This window comes from Gopherus evgoodei, chromosome 1 (assembly GCF_007399415.2).
Source record: "Gopherus evgoodei ecotype Sinaloan lineage chromosome 1, rGopEvg1_v1.p, whole genome shotgun sequence".
NCBI classification, from domain to species: domain Eukaryota; kingdom Metazoa; phylum Chordata; order Testudines; family Testudinidae; genus Gopherus; species Gopherus evgoodei.
The window spans coordinates 252589588-252611120 of record NC_044322.1 but is presented as its reverse complement, the minus strand read 5'-3'; the positions used below and the strand labels follow the sequence as shown (position 1 = coordinate 252611120).

Below are 21533 nucleotides of genomic sequence, written 5' to 3'. Positions count from 1 at the left end.
CAGGCAGCATTATCTCCCATAAATGTAAACAAACTTGTTTGTCTTAGCGATTGCCTGAACAAGAAGTAGGACTGAGTAGGCTTGTAGGCTCTAAAGTTTTACATTGTTTTATTTTTGAATGCAGTTATTTTTTGTACATAATTCTACATTTGTATGTTCAACTTTCATAATAGAGATTGCACTACAGTATTTGTAATAGGTGAATTGAAAAATAAGATTTATTTTTTTTTACAGTGCTGATATTTGTAATCAGAAATAAATATAAAGTGAGCACTGTACACTTTGGATTCTGTTGTAATTGAAATCAATATATCTGAAAATGTAGAAAACATCTCCAAATATTTAAACAAATAGTATCCTATTATGGTTTAACAGTGCAATTAATAACAGCCCTATTAAATATTGATGTTTATATAGGCATCAGGTCTCCAAGTACTCTTAGTTTGATAAATCTTTGTTGAATAGTAACAGTCTTTTGCTGAGGCTGTTGGATTTCACAGTCTTAATGGGAGATTAGTTACCAGGCTCTTATCTGGGGTTTGCCACCACTCATTTTATTGTGGAAATGGTGTATCACTTGTCTAATAACTCTTTCCTTTCCTGTCTAAACAAGTCTTGTTTCTGCATGTGTAAACTCAGGTGGATGCACTACGATTACGTCTGGAGGAAAAAGAGACCATGCTGAATAAGAAGACAAAGCAGATCCAGGAGATAGCTGAGGAGAAAGGGACTCAAGCAGGAGAAATACATGACCTCAAGGACATGCTGGATGTGAAAGAACGCAAGGTCAACGTTCTTCAGAAGAAGGTAAGTTCGCAGACCTACAAGGTTCTGTGTCCTCTGATATATCCTCATTCTTCATACAAAATATCCAAGGTTGCCAAAACGTCCCTTTGTTCCTTTTTTTACATTTTTGAGATTAGTGGGTGAATTTATTGATGTAATGGGAAGATTGTTCATTATAAACTTGTGAGCTTAGTCAAAGTTTTGAAGGGAAATTAAAAAACAACCCAAAAGCAAAACAGAGAAAACACCAGTGTTAACCTTTCAGTGATCCTATATATTGCTTCTGCTTCTATCTTACTGTTTGTAATGACTGAAGCATTTGTGTGGTGGACATGTTGCCCTGAAAACTCATCCTTTTCAACCCATTGCCTTATTGGCAGTGGGGAGGTGGAGGATGTAGTTACTTTGGTAGTTCAAGGAATTGATTATGTGCCAGCTCAGCCAGTTTCTCTCACCTGGCCAACAGATTTTTATTTGCTTAAGCTATGAACCTTGAGGGCTCAAGACAATATTGAGTTTGAGAAGAGCTAACCTTGTACAAAAGGGGAAATTCAGGTGGAGTTTAAGCAATTTGACCAAGGTCACATAGTAAATCAGTACTATTTATTAATAGAATCCAGGAATCTTAACTTCCAGTCCCCTGTTCTAACGTTTAGGCCACATATCTTTTACTATGGACTTGGCTTTTTACTAAAAACTTATTACTTTTTAGAGATGTAAACGAGTCTGATTTCAGTGGAGTTATACCAGGAGTGGCTTTGACCCATGTGTTTAAATGAGCCCTAGTGCATCATACTCAATACTGGTTGAGCTCCCTGTCGTACTTTTTGACTGAGAAGCTTGGATGTGTAATAATTGTTCAATATATATATATATAATTGACCATATATAGAGGTTGTGATAAATGAAGGGGGGGGGGGGCAGCTCCCTTTTATCGACACCCAGCCAGCCAGTTAGCTATAAAATCCTTGTTAGTAGCTGTTCTCTACTTGCTTTACCTGTAAAGAGTTAAAAAGTCCACAAGTAAGAGGAAGGGAGTGAGCACCTGACCAAAAGAGCCAATGGGAAGGGCTAGAACTTTTTAAAATTGGGAAAAAACTTCCCCTTTGTCTGTCTATGTTCTCCTGCAGAGCAGAGACAGGGCTGGAACTACGCATAAAAAGCTTTGGACCAGGTATGAAAATCATCCGATCATACCTAGAAACTACTTATTTAAAACCCCAAATATGTAAGTAGATCAGGAAATGTCTAGGAAGATGCAATTAGGTTTACCTTTTATTTCTTTATGGCTTGTGAACGCCTCTGTGCTAACCCAAGGTGCTTTTGTTTTGCTTGTAACCTTTAAACTGGACCTCAAGAAGCTATCTTGATGCTTAATCCTTGTAATTGTTTTTTTAAAACCTAGCAAAAAGCCTAAATTCCAGATGTATTTTCCTTCTTTTTGTTTTTAATTTTGTGTGTCGCTAAGAGGTTTGTGCACGTGTTGTTTAATTAGCTGGTGGCAACAGCTGATTTCTTTAGTTTTCTTTCTCAGCTCTTCCCTGGAGTGGGGGTGAAAGGGCTTGAGGGTGCCCCACAGCAAGGAATTCCAAAGTGTGCGTCTTCTCAAAGGGGTTTTTTGCACTTGGGTGGTGGCAGCATTTACCCATCCAAGCTCAGAGAAAAGCAGTAATCTTGGGAGTTTAATACAAGCCTGGAGTGGCCAGTATTAATTTTTAAAATCCTTACGGAACCCCACCTTCTGCACTCAAAGTGCCAGAGTGGGAAATCACCTTGACAGAGGTTTATGAGGATTGCTTCAATCTTTAAGTTAATGGACTTGGTCCTCTAACGTGAATATCCTTATTTCCTGCGCTATTTATAACATGTGGCAGATTTTTTTAGCATTTCTTCTGAAGTTGAAATCCATTTTCTGTCTTCATTTATACAAGTCAGAATTCTGGTTTTCCCAACGATTGTTTGTCAGATCTTTTAATGAAAGTTTGAATTGTCAGTTACAGAAAATGTTACAAACTTTAATCTTTTTTGTTTCTATCTGCAGTCTATTCGTTTTTTTTGTTTGTTTTTTTGCTGGCTTGATCTAGCCTCGCACCCCCACCCCATCACTAGCATTTACAACTGGCAATCTTGACACAGTAGGATTTAATCTGTATCTTCTAGTTTGATACACAATGAATCAAAGGCCTTATGACTCTCGTATGGTTTTAAACATCTCCTGATACAATGGCTGTTGCCAGTAAAACTATTAATATTTCATGTTGTCTTGGCTGGTGTGATGCATCTCAGTCTTTAGCATTGAGAGATTGCGCTGAGGGCTGTAATTCTGCCCAGGTATGGTCCTTGGACCGTTGGTTGGCGCCACTGCTAGAGGTACTCAGGTGGGACCTGGAACTATTGACCTCGCAGGAGATGAAGTCCTAGCAGCCAGCATCTCAGTGGGTGACAAGGAAGTCTGTTTCTTCATGTATGACCAGGGAGAAGACTTTCTTTTAGAAGGACATGGAGAACAGGGGTCAGGAGACAACCTAGCTGTGTGTGAGGGCTGCAACAGGGAAGTGTCCAGGCTGGAGTGTGAAGCTGGACACAGTGATTTCTCCATCAGGAGAAGGCGCAAGTGAATGTTCTGGTCTTTTCTGTCACTGGCAGTCAAGTCATGACGGTGGAAACACTTTTGTGGTACGTGCCCCTCTTCCAGACAGGGAATGCACTGCAGGTAGCTGGGCGTTACTGGGAAGGCTGCCCCAGAAGAGATGCCCTTCTTAAACCCAGGAGATCCAGGCATAAAGGTGAGGGGAAAAGGCTTTCTGTTGGAAGGGTAGGAAGCAGGGAAATGCAAACTTTAACTTTATCATTATTTATAGCTTAAGCGAAAACAAAACAAACAAAAAGGGGGAGTTGATAGTATTTCTTCTTCTTCTTCTTCTTCCTCTAACTACATTACAACTGTCAGATAAGGCACCTTCTACTGAGGGAACAGAAGAAGCAGGCTCTGCTGTGGATTCCGTTCCAGACCAAAGACGATAGAGAAGCAACTGGGGAGCGGTCAGTCCACACAGTGCTATATATACACATCCTGCTCACACTGTGAGACAGGAAGGGTGTGCATGTGTGGCCCAACAAGCACTGATGAAGATCTCCAATCCCAGGCACAAGGGACACTGTCATACATATGTAGTGGAGCACCCATACGGACATTGCTTGAAGAAGAACCATAGTAATTATGTCACCTGCTACAGATGTTTTGGCCCTTGCTGTTCATTACTTTCCAAAAATGGTACATAAATACCTTGTGGATTGCAACAGGCATCATCATCAGCACAACTGGCAAGCATCGCTTCATACCTGTGCCTGCAATTTGTGATGCACTCCCTCCTGACTTCTGCAACATATTTCCTGCTGCACATGCATTAACAGGATAGGACTCCATCATCCTTAATTGGTATTGGGGGAAAAAAATCTGTGTTTAATATAGTGAAAAGAAAGGACGCTTACCTCTTCTCAGAGCTAGCCAAATTGGGAGTGTGTGACAGATAAGCTGCAATTTCTGCAGCAAGGGAGTCAGTAGCAGTGCTGTATGACCAGCACAAGAAACAAAAGGAGACCAACAGAGACCCAAATTGCTTGTGCCTATGTATATCCATCAAAAAGGACGAGTGCCTGGCCAAACTCACACCACATGAGGGCGGTTTTGAAGAGCATGTCAAAAGAACACCTTGGCAAACAAAGATTTGGATGTTTTTGCACATACGTAAATCAGATATTGGATCACCATTGCAACATGGATAGAAAAACGTGGATGATGAAGTACTTCCTGTATTCTTCAAGGGCCCCATGGCATCTGAGCTTCTACCAGACCTTGTTTGTACCTGCATCGGTAGGGGTTGCTGCATAAGCAACTGTGTCTGTAGTCAGAACAATCTTTCCTATATAGAACTGTGTACATGCCAATCTAATGAAGACTGTGATAACCTATGCACTCTCAACAGAGATCATAATAGTGAAAAGATAATGATGTTGACTAGAAATGTCACCAGCTCAATGATACATGTACAGAATTATTAGATTTTGTTTTACCTTTTAGATTGTTGTTGAGATGCAAAGTAATCCAATTTTATGTCTTTAAATAATACACAGAGAATCAATAACCTAACAGAAATGAATGCAAATATTTCAAACTGGTCATTTTAACATGTTGATTGTGTCATTGTTTATCTCTGTTTCTATGATAACAGCACCACTACATAGCTCCACATCATACTTCATCTTAAAGTAGACATAATAAGATTTTAAATGATGTATGATGTGTGTGCAAGTGCACACAAAAAGGTACTTTCAGCTGACCAAATCAGTGGTGTCTGCAACTCACTTAAAATGACATCATCAGCAGAGCCAGTCTGCATCTGAGTTTCTTCTTAAATACACAATAGGATTATATCAGATTCTCTCTGGGGAGTTGCCTCAAAAAACTGCCATGTTCCGAAAACGCACTTACATTTTGTCATGAGGCAGCTACTTTGCACAACAAACTGCTGCAGAGCGTGGTATAAACTCCCTAAGAGACAAAATACAACCTTCACTCAAAAACACAGGTTTGTCATGGTACTATACTTTACAGTCTCACAGTAATAGCCACGTGTCTGTAGTCTCAGAAGTGGTTCTTTCAGACTGCTTTGATTATCTGGTATTGAAAATTTTCTATTTCCTCCTGATCCCATCTACCTTCCAAGACCAATGTAGCAAGGAGGATGATACTGAATGATGAGTGAATGGTAGTGATACCCTGCCCATCCTCTCCACATCATTCTCTCCTTCTATGGACCCTAACCAACATACTGTATAAGCTGTTCTGCTAGATTTATTTTCATCGAAAAGGAAAACACAAGGCTCCTTCAAAGGTACTGATTGCTCTGTTAAACTAATTTTCTGCCAGTGAAAGAGGGAGAGAGAGCTGTGCATCACTTTCCCACGCTCCATATTCCTTATATTTTATATTATCTTTTCACATTGCATTAAATAAAGGTGCTGTCTTAAAAATATTGTAATTGTAAGAACTCCAAGGTGGAGCAGTTCTAGTACTTGAAATGTGAGCTAGATGAGGTTTGCCTAATACAATCTAAGACATCACATTTTGTTGCATATCAACATAACATAAGTGGTGATGCCAATGGACTTTTTCATTTATTTAAATTCTGCATTATTTATAGCTTTCATAAAAGTGCTGAATTAAAATTAATCTTTTTTGATTTTATCATTAGCCAGTTAGTAAACAGCACTATCCCTCTTTCGAATTACTGGAAGGCATTGTTTCTTGTTTGCATCTTTTATATACCAGTCTCAGCAATGATCTTAGCAGTGCACAAAACCCACTACACATTTGCCTATGCCAACCAGTCCAGGCATGAATCCAACAACTTCAGAAGGATTTAGATAGCTTTTGCTGCAAAGAGAGTAGGTAGAGCACAGTAAAGATTTTTGTGAATCTCCAGAACAACTATTTCTTTAGTTACCTGAACAAAAGATCAAATATCTAGAATAATTATTTAGAATCACAGGATTTCGTCCAACAGTTTTAAAACAGATAAAATTTTGGGCCACAGATGCTTGACAGTAGCATTCTTTAAGAGCATAATTTACCCTAAAACATCTTGGCTATGACAACTTTACTGCTAGAGATGATATTTCTTAATTTTAACAGACAGCATATCACTTTGCTTAAAGGATTTTTTACATGAGCAGTGGCTAGCACAATAGGGTCCTGGTCCATAACCAGGTCTCCTTAGTGCTGCAGTATTGCTACTGCTACTACTACTACTTATAATAATAATCAGATTCTTTCAACTGTAAGACCCTTAGTTTCCAGGTATTATTTCCAAATTTAAATATTGTCCAGTCATCGTTTTTTTCTGTGCAAACTAAGACTCCTCTGTAATGAAAATGTCCATATTTCCAAGATTTTGTTCCTCTACTCCCCGCTGCAAAACAAGCACTCAGCCCCATTCTGATCTCCAGAGGGAGAGGCAGGTAGGGGTGTGTGTGTGTGTGGGGAAATGGAATGGGTGGGAGGGAGAAGCATTTAATAAAAGTTGAACAAACTACACATGCTTGTACGACACCTAGTTCAACCAAGTTCATCCAATATGTCATCAATTCCACTTCACTGCCACCAGAAGTGGACAGAGGCTGCTGATGACACCTAATACCCACAGAAGCAAATCTAGAAGCACTGCACAATGGGAAAACTTTTTCTTCTGCCAGTTTCCCTTCAGAGGACCTGATTGTGTTCCATATTGGGATAACATGGGTAGAGCTAAAACAAGATAAAAAAAACCCTTTCCTATCCATGCTACCCCACCACCCTCCCTCCCTGTCTTTCTTCAGGGACCTTTCTCACGAACTCATTCTGCAACTGTGAGCCATAGAACTTGTCCCTTCCCAACACAGAGGACGGGGTTTCTACTGGCTTTATTTTCTGATCCAGAAGAAATCGGGTGGGTGGTGGCCAATCCTGGACTCTTGAAACCTCAACAAGTTCATCAAACTGGAACCCTTCAAGATGGTTACCCTCTCCAGCATTATCCTGGCACTGGAACAGGGGGACTGGTTCTCAGCCCTTGATCTCAAAGGTGTTTATTTCCTTATTACTATATCCCCTGATCACAGATGTTTTATCTGGTTCACCATGGGCACTGACCACTATAGTACAAGGCACTACCACTTCAGTGGCCCCTCATGTGTTCTTGAAGGTCCTGTGGTAGACATTGCCTACCTCTGCAAACAGGACATCACCATCTTTTTGTTCTTAGACAACTGTCTGCTCAAAGTCCCCTCTGAAACCGCTGCTCTTCACACCTTCAAGGTGACAATGAACCTCTTTACGGAGCTAGGCCTTTGTGTGACCTTGGAGAAATCTACTTTAATGCCAGTGCAACACCTGGAGTTCATTGGGGCACAGTTAGACGCCATATAAGCCAAAGCCTTCTTTCAACCTCAAAGATTTTTGGCTATTGTTGACCTTGTATCCAAGGTAAAAGCCTGCCCCCAGATCTCCACCATAACGTGTCTCCCAGCTAGTCAGCCACATAGCAGCAGCCACCTTCATGGCAGTAGCCACATTCATGGTAAAGCACACACAGCTGTGCATGTGATGCGTTCAAGTGTGGCAACATACAATATATGTCCCTCACAGGCACAGCCTGCACAAACGCATATCCAAGCCAATGAGAGTAAAGGACTCACTACTCTGGTTGGCACAGCCCAATAACATCTGTATAGGCATTCCTTTCCTGTAACTGCGACCTGCCATGATTCTAACCACTGAGGCCTCCTTCATCAGTTGGGGAGCACACCTTCACGCTCAAATGGGGCAGGGCAGGTGGTCCTTAACCGAACCTACCCTACATATCAACCTCCTAGAGCTGTGAGTGATCTGCAGTGCCTGCTGACACTTTCTCCCACTGATCGCACACTGCCACATCAGCATCATGACGGACAATGTGACCTGCATATTTTACCCAAACAAGCAAGGTGGAGTGAGGTCCCACTTGTTATGCTTGGAAAGACTGAAATTATGGAACTGTACAAATGCAACACTTATATCCTGTTAACATGGATAGGGACTGTTGTTCAGTAATTAGGCAGCATGTCTGTGACTTGGATTTGAGTTCTGCTCTCACTCAGCTTTGCCACTACTCCTTATGTTAACTTGAAAAAGTTACTTTAACAACCTGTAATACGCATTTAATGTACTTACCTATTTTGCAGGATGTGTTGAGGCCTAATGTTTGAAAAGTGCTTTGAGGTTCTCATGTGAAAAGTGCTACAGAAGTAATAAGTTGTATATATTGATATATTTTTGTTCTGTACTGGAAACAAAGATTTATGGATTCTTTAGTAGTAGTAATGCAAGGAATGCCAGGAGATGGGAGTCATGGTGCCCCAAGTAAAGAACACGGAGTGCACCATCATCACTCTGAGAACCAGAACCAAGCTGGAGAGGACCCTGAAGCATGCCATCTGCTGCCAGTATGTGGAAAACCTGAAACAGAAGTCGATCCAGGGCAAGGCCTTTGAGGTGACACGCAAGTGGAACACCAGCGACCACTTCCTCTCCGGAGGCAGTTTCACCCAATTTTGCCGGCTGGAGGTTCATGCACCGGGCCCGGCTCAACTGCGTCCCACTGAACAGAGCTGTCCGCCAACGCCAGCAAGACATTACCCCACCATCTTGTATAGCCGCATGCCCCATTCCAGAGCCTGGCAGCTGCAGCACAATGCCATCCAAGATCGCCTGGTCAGAGCCATCCGACAACCTGTGGGGAAGGTAGCTGTGAACTCTGCCATTACCAGAACCAACAGCCAGCTGCGACTGGACATCGTCATCACCAACGAGGACCGGAAGAAGATCATCATGGTTGATGTCACAGTGCTCTTCGAGAACAGGACCCTGGCTTTCCACGGTGCCTGATCTTGAAAGCTGGAGAAATACGCCCCTCTTGCCAACACTCTGAGGGTTGGGGTTACAAGGTCCAAACTCACGCGCTGATCATCGGAGCCCTGGGCGCATGGGACCCTGGTAACAAACGAGTGCTGAGAGACTGTGGAGTCAGTCAACGCTATACTTGCCTGATGTGGCAACTCATGGTGTCAGATGCCATCAGGGGGCTGAGGGGAATCTACAGAGAACACATCATGTGACATTGGCAATATCAGGAGGAAGCGCAGTCAGGAAAGTAACTTCCTGATGGACTGTTTTTTTTCCCTCTAAATGGATAACCTATTCTAAATTCTCAATTATTGAGGGACAGTCTTCATTCATTGATATATTTCGCTTTCTGCCAGCAACTCTTTGTATAACTTTTTTCATGAGTAATGTATCCAAATGTCTGGATGCTAAATATCTAAACTGTATTCTTAAATTTGTTCACCTACATTTGGGTTCTTGCTGATTATGCACTATATGTATCTTATGACTTTAAAAACAAACTTTGTATTTGTGGGTAATCTAAGCAACATATCTAGATGTACAGATACTCATTTCTCAACCTGTGTATTATATAATTTTTTTAACATTAGCTTTAGTAAATTTTTTATTTTTCCCTCTTATTTTGTAAGTACTTGGTTTCTAACTATTCACTTTGCAACTAATTTTCAGTAGCCACTGCAGTAATGATTTGGATGGTACAGTGCTTAGTGTAAAATGGAAAATAGATTTGTCAAACAGAAATAATGTAATGTATATATGTTCCCAAATTCCTTCCAAGCAGAGACTACTAGTGAAGTTGGTTGTAGAGTTTTCTTTCAGTTTCCTGACACTGTGCTCTGAAGTGACCCCACAGTATTAGTGACAGTTGATAGTTAACATAGCATGTGTATTCTAGAGTTCAATATTTACATGTACCTGTGTATCTCCTCCCTTCCCCTTTGTATTTTTTATGCCTAGGGCATGAAACAGGACAATGGCAGCTGGCTGTGCAGGCCTTACAATGGGATTAGTAAAGTTCCCCTTCTCCCTCAGGCTCTCCCCTGTGGTTTAATATGGTTTTATGTTACAGTACATTTCTTATCTTTGTAATAAATCACTGACTTAGAAAATGTAATTGAGTGCTTGAATCTGAGCCTCATTTAGAATCTGTGTTAAAATTGTACTGTTTCCTGCTTGACTGATTCTAAATGATAATGTAGATGAAAGTTTAAATTGTCATTAACGTTCCCTTTGTATTCAGGCCCAGATCCTCTGTGCTTTCATTCTATGCCTTCTTGATATCCTCCATCTATTCTGTATCTGAGTTTTGTTTTTTTTTGCTTGCCTAACTCCTCTTTTATCTGTAGTACTCTTTTGTGAGCTAATACTTTCCTGCTCTCAGCCTATTCTTAGTGCTCCCTGTGCCATAATGAGTTGGTGGGGTGAAGTCCCATGCTACATGCATATCTGTGCTGAATTATTTTAGCAGTTACTTATTTATAGGGTGGTATTCATCCTCTAAATGGTGAGTCACCTCAAAGGCAGTGTAGGAGAAGAGCACTGCCATTCCTGTCTCTACACAGGACCAAATTTGATGAGGAATCTAGGGTATTTCACTGACAATAACAAACATTGGAACTCTTTTTTTTTTTTGTTTCTCCAAGTGAACAAGCTTAATTAATCAGTAAGTGTTTTTTTTTCACTTCAAGCATTTAAAAATGAAATAGCATAAATTTTATAATGCTAGTCCTTGATCATCTTCTGAGCACCCTAGTCTCACCCTGCTTCATGCAGAATGATGAACAAAAGGGCTGAGCTGCCTTTTCCAGTTCCAGAATTCTCACTTCCCAGTTAATTTGGCTTCCACAAAATAGGGGTAATATCCACCATGTGGTGATTCTGGCTTTACCTAGTTTCTCAAACTGGGAAAGGCCAAGAAAAAGACAAGTAATATGCCTTTTGCGGCAAAGCCCTGCATCCTGGGATTTCTATGTTTCCGTGCATCACACATGAAGCCTCCACACCAGTATAGTGTTTTCAGAGGCATTAGTGAGGTACAGTCATACATTTATCAAGGACCTGAGGGCCAGATAGACTAAGCTAATGTGAAATCAGATTTTCTTAAGGAATTTTATCCCTTCTGTCTCTTACACCTCTCATATTTACAATTGCCCCATCCCATCCAGATTTAAAATAAAAACACAGAGGAAAAAATAGCCCTATTACCACATTGTAGAAGTTGACAATCTGCTAGACCACTTTACACAGGTACTGATTGAGAAGGAAAGGAGAGTGTCCTGTGTTACTGATTCTCTAAAATAACATTTAAATAACACTAAACTCATATGAAATGACAGTGCACATGCATGTTTATTCACGAGGTCACCTCCTTTCAGGATATATTGAACTTGGTGGAAATATTGTTCCTGATTATCTTGTGGTGCTGCAGTGGTAGAATGTGGTTTTTCTGCTTTAAGCTTAGCCAAAACAAGCCCATAGACACACATTAGCAAAGCACCTTCCAGAGCTTGACTCAGACATGGGTGAATGGTCCAAGTGAAACTACTTTCTGCCTCTATCATGCCATTTCCTACTGGCTTTAGTGGGTGCCAGGAACATAACGTTCAAAGACACAGTCACAATTAGCACTCAATAGCATCAGTAGGCAGCACTAATGGAGAACTAGTCTAGTGCTATTCAGTGTGACTAGATCTGGATTTCAAGCCAAATGGATATTAATGAAAATTATAGTTTTAAGTATTATCATTTACAGTAGCATAGAAAATAAATTATTGCAATGGGCTCAGTGCTGATTCTCAGTATCTGGGAATTTAATTTCTGCAGAGTAAGGCAAACATAATGCTGCCTGCTTCTTATTTGCATTGTCACCTGAAAATAAGAACAGACATTTACATGGCACTTTTGTAGCCGGCACTGAAAGGAATTTATGTCCCAGTTGTGCTAAACATTCATATGCCCCTTCATGCTTTGGCCACTACTCCAGAGAACATGCTTCCATGCCTATGACACTCGTTAAAAAAAATGCGTTAATTAAATTTGTGTTTGCACTCCTTGGGGGAGAATTGTATGTGTCCTGCTCTGTTTTATCCACATTCTCCCATATATTTCATGTTATAGCAGTCTTGGATGATGACCCAGCACATGTTGTTTGTTTTAAGAACACTTTCACTTCAGATTTAACAAAACGCAAAGAAGGTACCAATGTGATAGCTACAGCACTCGACACAAGATTTAAGAATCTGAAGTGCCTTCCAAAATCTGAGAGGGACTAGGTGTGGAGTATGCTTTCAGAAGTCTTAAAAGAGCAACACTCAGATGTGGAAACTACAGAACCCAAGCCACCAAAAAAGAAAATCAACCTTCTGCTGGTGGCGTCTGACTCAGATGATGAAAATGAATATGCTTTGCTCCACACTGTTTTTGATCCGTTATCGAACAGAACCAGTCATCGACATGGACCTATGTCCTCTGGAAGCGTGGCTGAGGCATGAAAGGGACATATGAATCTTTAGAGAATCTGGTGCACAAATGTCTTGCGATGTCGGCTACAGCTGTACCTATAAACAGCTGTTGTAGCTTTCAGGTAACATTGTAAACAAGAAGCGGACAGTATTATCTCCTGCAAATGTAAACAAACTTGTTTGTCTGAGCGATTGGCTGAACAAGAAGTAGGACTGAGTGGACATGTAGGCTCTAAAATTTTACATTGTTTTATTTTTGTGTGCACTTATTTTTTGTACATAATTCTACATTTGTAAGTTCAACTTTCATGATAAAGAGATTGCACTACATTATTTGTATTGGGTGAAATGAAAAATGCTATTTCTTTTTTTTTACTGTGCAATTTGTAATAAAAAATCATAAGAAGTGAGCACTGTACATTTTATATTCTGTGTGGTAATTGAAATCAATACATTTGAAAATGTAGAAAACATCCAAAAATATTTAAATAAAATGGTATTCTCTTATTCTTTAACAGTGCGATTAATCACAAATAATTTTTTTAATCGTTTGACAGCCCATCTTATAAGGTTAATAATATACTAAGAACAAGAAAACAGAAATGAGAAATTCTGGCACAATTTTCCATTCAAGCAGAATGCAGAGAGATGAGTTTAGATAGTTAAAGCTGCAACATTTTATTTTAATTTATTTGAGAAAAGAGGCCTCAGCACAGAAATTGGGACAGCTATGTTTTCTTCTCAGACAACCGAATTTGAAGTCTTAGCTGCCTCTGGACAAGTTAGGAAACCCCCCTCCCCCCACCCCAGTCTAGGAAATTGTTCTCAGGGTATGAAAGCAAGAGTTTAAAGATTAAAAAATTGGAAACAGAGAATATTTTTGTTCACACATTGCACAATCAACCTGAGAAGTGAACTGCCAAAAATTATTGCTGAGGCAGAGAACTTAATGAGATTCAGCATTAGATATCATAGGTTAAACATGTGAATTCAAACCTTCATGTTTCAAGACATAAGCCAACCATTAACTTCCTGTGGTTTGAAAAAAACACCCTATCTCTTCCCCTCATGTTTTACATGTTTTACCTTCCTCTGAAGCTTCTGGTATTGACCACTGTCAGAGACAGATACTGCTCTAGATATAGATAGATCATTGGTCTGACCTGGTATGGCAGTTCTCAAGTCTTATGATTGAACCATGTCAGAATAGTTTTTTTTAAATCTAACTTATTTTTTTCTAGGTATTTAACTCATTCCTAATTTGTATATATTCTAAGTAAATACTATGAAAGTCATTGATGATGTACTGTGGCAATACTCAAGGAAATCTAGATTGGTGCTCCAAAATCCTGAAGTTGTCAGATCAGAATACAATTCCTAGTTTTGAGATCTCACTTCTTTTGTTAGTGGTGGTTTGGAGTACTCCAAAGGCTATTTAGACCCTTCTGAGGAAGAAATGCTTCTCAGTATCCCAAAACTGACACCTCTGACTGATGGGACCTGTGTTAAAAAGGTTTTGAAGGAGACACTAGTCCTTTAATGGTGGGATAGAAAGACTGTGGTTGTGATGATAAAACTCTGAGAATTTGGTTTTAAAATCCAGCAATGAGATACTCTTGGGACAGAAATACAGTGCTTCACAGAGTGGAGTGGGTAGTACTTTTTAAATTCTAATTTCACTTTGAAGTGGGAGATAACACAATGGAGAAAAGATTCTCGACTATTCTGAAGATACCATAATTGCAATCCAGTTGTTTCAGTTTTTGTGACGGGTCTTAGTGGGTCTATTTGACTCGTCGTTACACATTATTAGAAGTGATAAGTATGCAGAGGAAAGTAGAGTATGAAGTAAACAGAGAGGAAAAAAAAGTTCTTTAAAGAGGATTTGTAAACTTAAATAAACTGTTCTTAAATTCAACATGAATATACTTGCAAAGTATCCTCACCTGTGAAAAGATGTAGAGTGGAGAATGGCATTTTGGATCCATGCCAGCTATCTGTTAGCTGCAGCACCAAAGGCACGAAATAATCATCTGAAGAGGTCATTAAATCAAGCTCTGATGTAGCAGCTTCTCTTCTTCCTCCTCCGTTCTCACTTTTCAAGTTGTGAGGGTCAGTCTTATAGAACAGATACCAAGGCAAGGTTAGCTTCAAGATCCAGACATGTATTGTATACTTAACTATATCATTTGTCAGTAATTGCTAGCCTTCTTGTTTATGCTCCTTTTCTTTGTCCTGTGAACTTTTTTTTATACAATAACAGCTACATACATGTCTGAGTATAAGCTTTTGTATAGAGAGTTCAATCAGAAATTCTTGGCCAGTGAATGACCTGTAAGCTGTGTAGCTAAAATGCATTACTTGTAAATTGAAATATTTTAGAACTTCATGCTAGTTTCATGGCAATTTCTGTGTACAGTAACTGCTCACTTAAAGTCGTCCCAGTTAACGTTGTTTCATTGTTACATTGCTGATCAATTAGGGAATATGCTCGTTTAAGGTTGTGCAGTGCTCCCTTCTAACGTTGTTTGGCAGCCGCCTGCTTTGTCCACTGCTTGCAGGAAGAGCAGCCCGTTGCAGCTAGCTGGTGGGGGCTTGGAACCAGGGTGGCCGGCAGCTCCCCTATCAGCTCCGCGCACTCCTAAGTTGTCTGTGCCGCAACTGTCCAGCAGACTAGCAATTGCGGGTTATCAATGGGCAGTTCAGCTGTTCCTCCCCCCACTGCCATGTGCTGCTCCTGCCTTCTGCCTTGGAGCTGCTCCCAGAGACTCCTGCTTGCTGTGCAGTGGGAAGAGGGGAGTAATGTCAGGGTGTCCCCCTGCTCTTGCACCCCACTTACCCCTTCTCCATATAGAGCAGGGAGGGAACACTGACAGAGAGAGACAGAGAGCACTTGCGGCAGCAGCTGCTGTCTCAACTTCCTGATCCACTTAAAAAGACAATGCACTTGAGTGGGTCAGCTTACTTAAAGGGGCAGTGTGCATCTCTCTCTCTCCAGCACACAAGGTGTGTGTCTGTCTCTGTCCGCTATGCTTCTCCCCTCCCTCGTGTTTGTGCTGCCTTGTGTGAGAGGCTACATTACCAACAATGTGTTAACCCCTGAGGGCTCAGCCGAGTGCTAGTTCATCATTTAGCAATAAGGCATTCACTGGGAAATATCCCTCCCTTTTCCACCCTCTAACTTCACCATCTCAACCAAGCATCACAATCATCATAGGTGTGAACAGTATTAAATTGTTTGTTTAAAATGTATACTGTGTGTACAGCTATATAATATATAGTTTTTTTGTCTGGTGAAAAAAATTGCCCTGGAACCTCACTCCCCCCAATTTACATTAATTATTATGGGGAAATTGGATTCACTTTACATCGTTTCACTTAAAGTTGCATTTTTCAGGAATGTAACTACAACGTTAAGCGAGGAGTTACTGTATATGGGATCATAAGAGTAAGAGTGAAAAGGACACATTCATTCCCATGAAAAAGCAAGAACAGATCCTTTTTCTGGTACTGTCAATATTCTTTGGAAACTAATTTTGATCTTCAACAAAGGGCCAAACAGCAGCAGTTGGGTATGCATTGTGTGGGATGTATTGTTGCATTGTGAAGCTTCCCCATCTCAAACCTCTTTCCCCCTCAAACATCACCCTTGACCTTTTTTTATTTTCAAAAAGATATATACACCAAACTTGGTAGAAGAATTACTAGCATCCTGCTATGATGGGTTTGTCAATGTCAAGGTAGTTCCAAAGTGCTCTGGAGATATCCAGCATTCCCCACATAATACCTCAAAGGTGGTGGAATTCCAGGATGATAGCAGCATCTTGAGAGACCGTATTCTCTTTTAACCTGTAGAGGAGTCTTGAGTAATGATTTTAATAAGACACTTAATAAGGTGCTTACTAGAATAGCAGTCAATTTTTTAAATATAGTACTTTGGCTGTCTTAAGTGCCTTTTATAGGATACTGCTCTGGTTGGGGTTTTCTTGTAGGTTTATTTACTTTCCTTTGGACTTTCTGTTTTAAAACAAAATTCAAATGAGTCTTCGGTAATGAACACCTTTAAAAATAAAGTGGGTGTGGTGGTAGAAGGGTAAGAGCTCACTTCCAAGGGGGAAAAATACGTAAAATTAAAATATAATATCCTGGCCCTAGATAGAATAATTGAGATGAATTGAACAGTCTTATAATTTTGTTTGTGACCTACGCTGAATAATTGACCACTACTGTCTAGAGCAGTTGACCTGGCCTGAGGGATTTGGAATTTAACTGATAGACAAATGTAATCCCTGTATACATCATGGAAATGGAGTTATCCCTGTGGCATAATTTGGCGACTCTTTAATGGCACTCAGCACCAGCTGATTATATGCAAAGTAAAGAAGTTTATTGAGCTTATTAAATCGAACTGAATCTTGCCAAATAATCTAAACACTGTTTACCAGATTGTAGGTGGGGGAGGGAGAATTGCATAAAACCACCCAAAATTGAAAAAATATTAAAAATCTTACTGCTTCAACCAGAGGATGTAAATTCCAGGGCCCTATAGTATGTGTTTCTTTCTTCCTGTGAAGGTACTTGTACCACTGTAATCCTCGTGTACCTTGAGATGCATAAGGTGTCCACCGTTTCTGCCACTTATTTTGGTCTTGTGCTGGTCTGTTTGGGCATCAGATTGTTATGTGGATGGATCTGGCTTCTTTATTTTGTTTTCTATATAATATTTCTCTACTTTACCCCTCTTTCCAGGTGGTATTCATAATATCACTTGCTGTGGAAGTCATGTTGGTGGCCTCTTTAAAGCATGTTATAAATAGGTCCATTGTTGTCTCCTTACCATATTTGATTTTTAAAATTGGTTTGTTCTACTTATAATTTGTGATGTTGCAAGTGGATTCTGGATATCTTCCACAGATATTTACTTTGGAATATGTTGATCTTCTTATCTATTTCTGTTGTAGATTTCCATGACTTTGCTCCATAAAGGAGGACAGATATGATTCTGTTTGGCTCTGGCACAAAAATATGAATTTTTAATCATGCTACTTTTCCAAATCCTTTCAATTTTATGGAAATTGCTGCTTTTGATATTTGTTGCTTGACGTCTAGCATGGTGGCACCATCATTGCACATCTTACTCCCTAGCTAGGTAAAAATGACATACCACTCAAAAGTTACCTTGTGACAGTGTTAGCCATATATTTTGTCTTCTGCTTGTTGATGAACAAACCAACTTGTTTTGCTCATCTGCAAAAAACTGATTATTTCTTCCATTAAGGGATGTGTTGAGCTAAGCAGGACCAATGTTGTCAGCAAAAGCAAGGTCATCCAATTGTGCTTTATCATTTGTCCATAAAATTTCTCAATGCAATGTACAGAGATAAAATCAGTTGCCTTCTCATACTTAGTTTGTTCACCCTGTTTATACACCCAAGGATCGCATCAACCCTTTTTGCTTCAGCATCCCACTGGGACTGCTTGTTGAGTTTCCTGTCTGTTATGACCCCTAAATCCTTTTCATAGTCACTGTTTTCCAGTATACAGTCCTCTATTCTGTAGATATAACTTCTATTCCTTGCTCCTAGATGCAAAACTTTGCGTTTGGCTTTATTAAAATGCATCTTCTTTGAATGGGCCCAGGTTTCCAAGTCCTTCAAGTGGCTCTGTATGACTGACTGCCACTTTCCTCATCATTATTTACCATTCCACCAATACCTGTAAGTCATAAATTTTATCACTAGCGATTTTATATTTATTTCCAGATCATGGATGAAAATATTGAATAGCATCAGGCCTAAAAGCAATCCCTATGGAACCTCACTAGAAACACCCTCATTCAATGATTCCCCATTCACAGCTACTTCTTGGGATCTGCCCATTAAGTTATTAATACAATTCTTGTGTGCTTTGTTGATATTTTATAGTGCTGATTTTTAAATCAGCACGTGGTATTAAGTCAAACATCATACCAAAGTCTAAATATATTATTTCTATGCAGTTATCTTTATCAACCGACTTGTAATCTAATTTTTTTTTTAATTAAATCTGGTTTCTTTTAACAAGACTGATTTTCCATAAAACCATGTTGACTGTAATGATTTATATTTCTGTCCTTCAATTCTTTATTGATTGAATCCCTTATTAGCTTTTCTGTTGTTATGCCTGTGCTTGATGTCAGGATAACTGATTTATAGTTACCTGGGTCATCACACTTGTCCTTTTTGAATATTGGCACATTAGCTTTTCTCCAGTCTTCTTGAATGTCCTCCGTATTCCACGATATATTAAAAGTTAACATCAGTGAGCCAGAGATTCCTCAACCAACTCTTTTAGGACTCTTGGGTGCAAGTTGTCCAGGCCTGCAGATTCAAAAATGTTTAGCCCTGGTAGATGATGATGATTAACATCCTGCTGAGTTATTAATGGATCGCGAAGTACTTTATCCTCATGTTTCGATGCAGTGCTTCAGCAACTGTTCTTCTACATGAGAGTCCTGGAAGTAGCTTCTGTTTTGATCTTAATACTCATAAAGCAGTCAGAGTGATAGCTACGAAGTGACATAAGATACTCTCTGCCTACTTTACTTTCATACATTCAACATATTGTTCTCCATTGCGCTAGCCTCTGCCAGCCTAGGAGAGAAGGAATGAATTATCTTAAGTATTTGTTTTCAACTGAAAGATGCAATCTGTCAGTGAAACCCTAATTCCTTTTTAATTATGGAGTGGTGATAGTATTCCAGAACATAAATAAGGCAGACTTTTTTTTTTTTTTTTGGTTATATGCTCACTGCTCTCGGTATAAAAGCCCCAATAAAAGTTAATGCAGCTTCAAATATGACGTGTGTGGCCCGTGGGCACTATACTATTTTTGATCAAATTTGTGGTTACTGAAACAAGCAGTTTTGAAGATATTGGCCATAGAAAACTGTTCAAACTGTGATTAAAACCTTTTTTTAACACTTTTATACCATGTTTTAGATACCAAACAGTCTGTCCAAAAGACTTCAGATGAGGTTGTGTAGGAAGACTTTGAGATCTAGTGCACTAAACTATATATGAAAAGCTGAAAACCACATTTAAAAGTACTCTATCTCTAATAATATCTAGCTCTTACATAGTAGTTTTCAAACAACTGTAGACCCCAAAGTACCTTTCAAAGGAAGTAAATGTCATTATCCCCATTTTACAGATAATGACACTGAGGCACAGAGAGATGATGTTATTTACTTAAGCTCTGGGACAGCATTTAAGGATCTTGGGGACTTGTAAAGCTTGGTGGCATTTCTAGTTTTCTTTTGGAATTCTGCTGGAGTGTTGTCATAGTTTTTTACAAAGTTTTCCAGGCAACTGTAAAGTCTCAGTGTACTCACAGATTACATTTCTGCATACAGTAAGGTTCCAAAGGAGCAGGTTTCTTCTCCAAGAGACCTTAAGAGATTTGCAGGAAGGGATCCTGTGTTTGGTCAGAGGTCATGAGGGGAGAGAGTAGGAGACCTACAGTGTCTCTAGTGGCCAAAGATAAAGCAGAAACTGGGTGAGGCTTGCTGCAAGAGGCAGCGTAAAGATTGTCACTTCCACTCATAATCAGAGCTTTATGAATTGTGCAGGAAAGGTGCCCTCCTCTTGTGCAGATCTCTTAACCTTCTCCGGGGCAAACAGCCTAATTAATAGCATTCATAATGTACCAGATGTTCCTTTTCTGTCAGAACGTACAACAAAAGGGACCACTAAAACATCTTGCAAGCAAAACAAGGGCTTGAGCAATCTCTCCACCTCCTTCTAATTTTATTCTTTCAAATGAGGTCTTATTGGCAGCTGGTCAACATTATGTCCAGGTTGGTCTCTAGCCAACCTGCAGTATTACAATGAACAATCTTTAGACCCTGCAGGTTGGAGACTTCATAAATTCTATGAGTATTGACTCAGATGCTGCCCCTTCTAATTCCTGGGCTGATATTTTCCTCAAGTGTTTGCAAGAAATGGTCTAGTCTCCTTGCCCTTGGAATGCCAGAAATTAGGACCTTAAAGGCAGAGAAATCAGTTCTGCCTGACTAGAAATAAATCCCCCAGGTTGAAACATAGTGCCCAGCAATGGGCAATGTTGATAAAAAGCCAAACGAAAGATTTCAATAACTCTTTACCGATGAGGAAATTGGTATGCAGAGCAGATCATTCCAGCATGTACCTTACCAGTCAGCATCAGTTGTTCATCAGTTCCTGTCTTTTCCTTGGAAAATTAGAATTTACAGTAGGAATAAAGGCTCTTGATAATCTAATGATAATGATATCTCTGTTGTCTTTCCAGTCTGGAAAATATAGGGTAGAAATTTACATTCCTTATGTTGAAAGGCCATTTTAGAGTAAACTTGATACATGTGAAACTGTTTCTCAGTTCAAATTGCTGATGCAAGCCCCCAGCCCTTTCCATCTCCCAAGGAGGTGTGTAGACCCCAGCATGTTCTGTTTCATTCTTTGTTGGGGACATGAAGTGTGAAGCATGTTTTGAATACTTGGTCTGTTTTTGTTGGTTATATAGTCATTTGCTTACCAAATATTTTTAGTGGGATGGAGAGGAAGGAAAATGAAAGCAAATATCCTTAATGTGTATGTTGTGCAATCCTTTGACGAGGGGTATGTTACGTTGCTCGTGGAGCCAGTAGGTAGAGAATGATGGTCAATTTTTATTCTGTTGAGCAGTTGTGTGGGTAGAAACAAAGGATGTTTTTGCCCAGTTTTTCCTTGAGAATGCACAGTCTTGGAGAACCTATAACTTCTGTTTCTGTATATGTCATTTCAGTTCAG

General features: G+C 39.7%; 1 protein-coding gene across 8 annotated transcripts in view; it reads left to right on the top strand.

The window, feature by feature from the left end:
* ERC1 (ELKS/RAB6-interacting/CAST family member 1) overlaps nucleotides 1–21533 on the top strand; it is a 593813-nt gene that overhangs the window by 196261 nt on the left and 376019 nt on the right. For all 8 annotated transcript variants that reach the window (XM_030543036.1, XM_030543051.1, XM_030543046.1 and 5 more), the window contains one exon: nucleotides 640–807. In XM_030543036.1, coding sequence (XP_030398896.1) covers nucleotides 640–807 — 168 coding nt within the window. The remainder of the gene's footprint in view (nucleotides 1–639; nucleotides 808–21533) is intronic.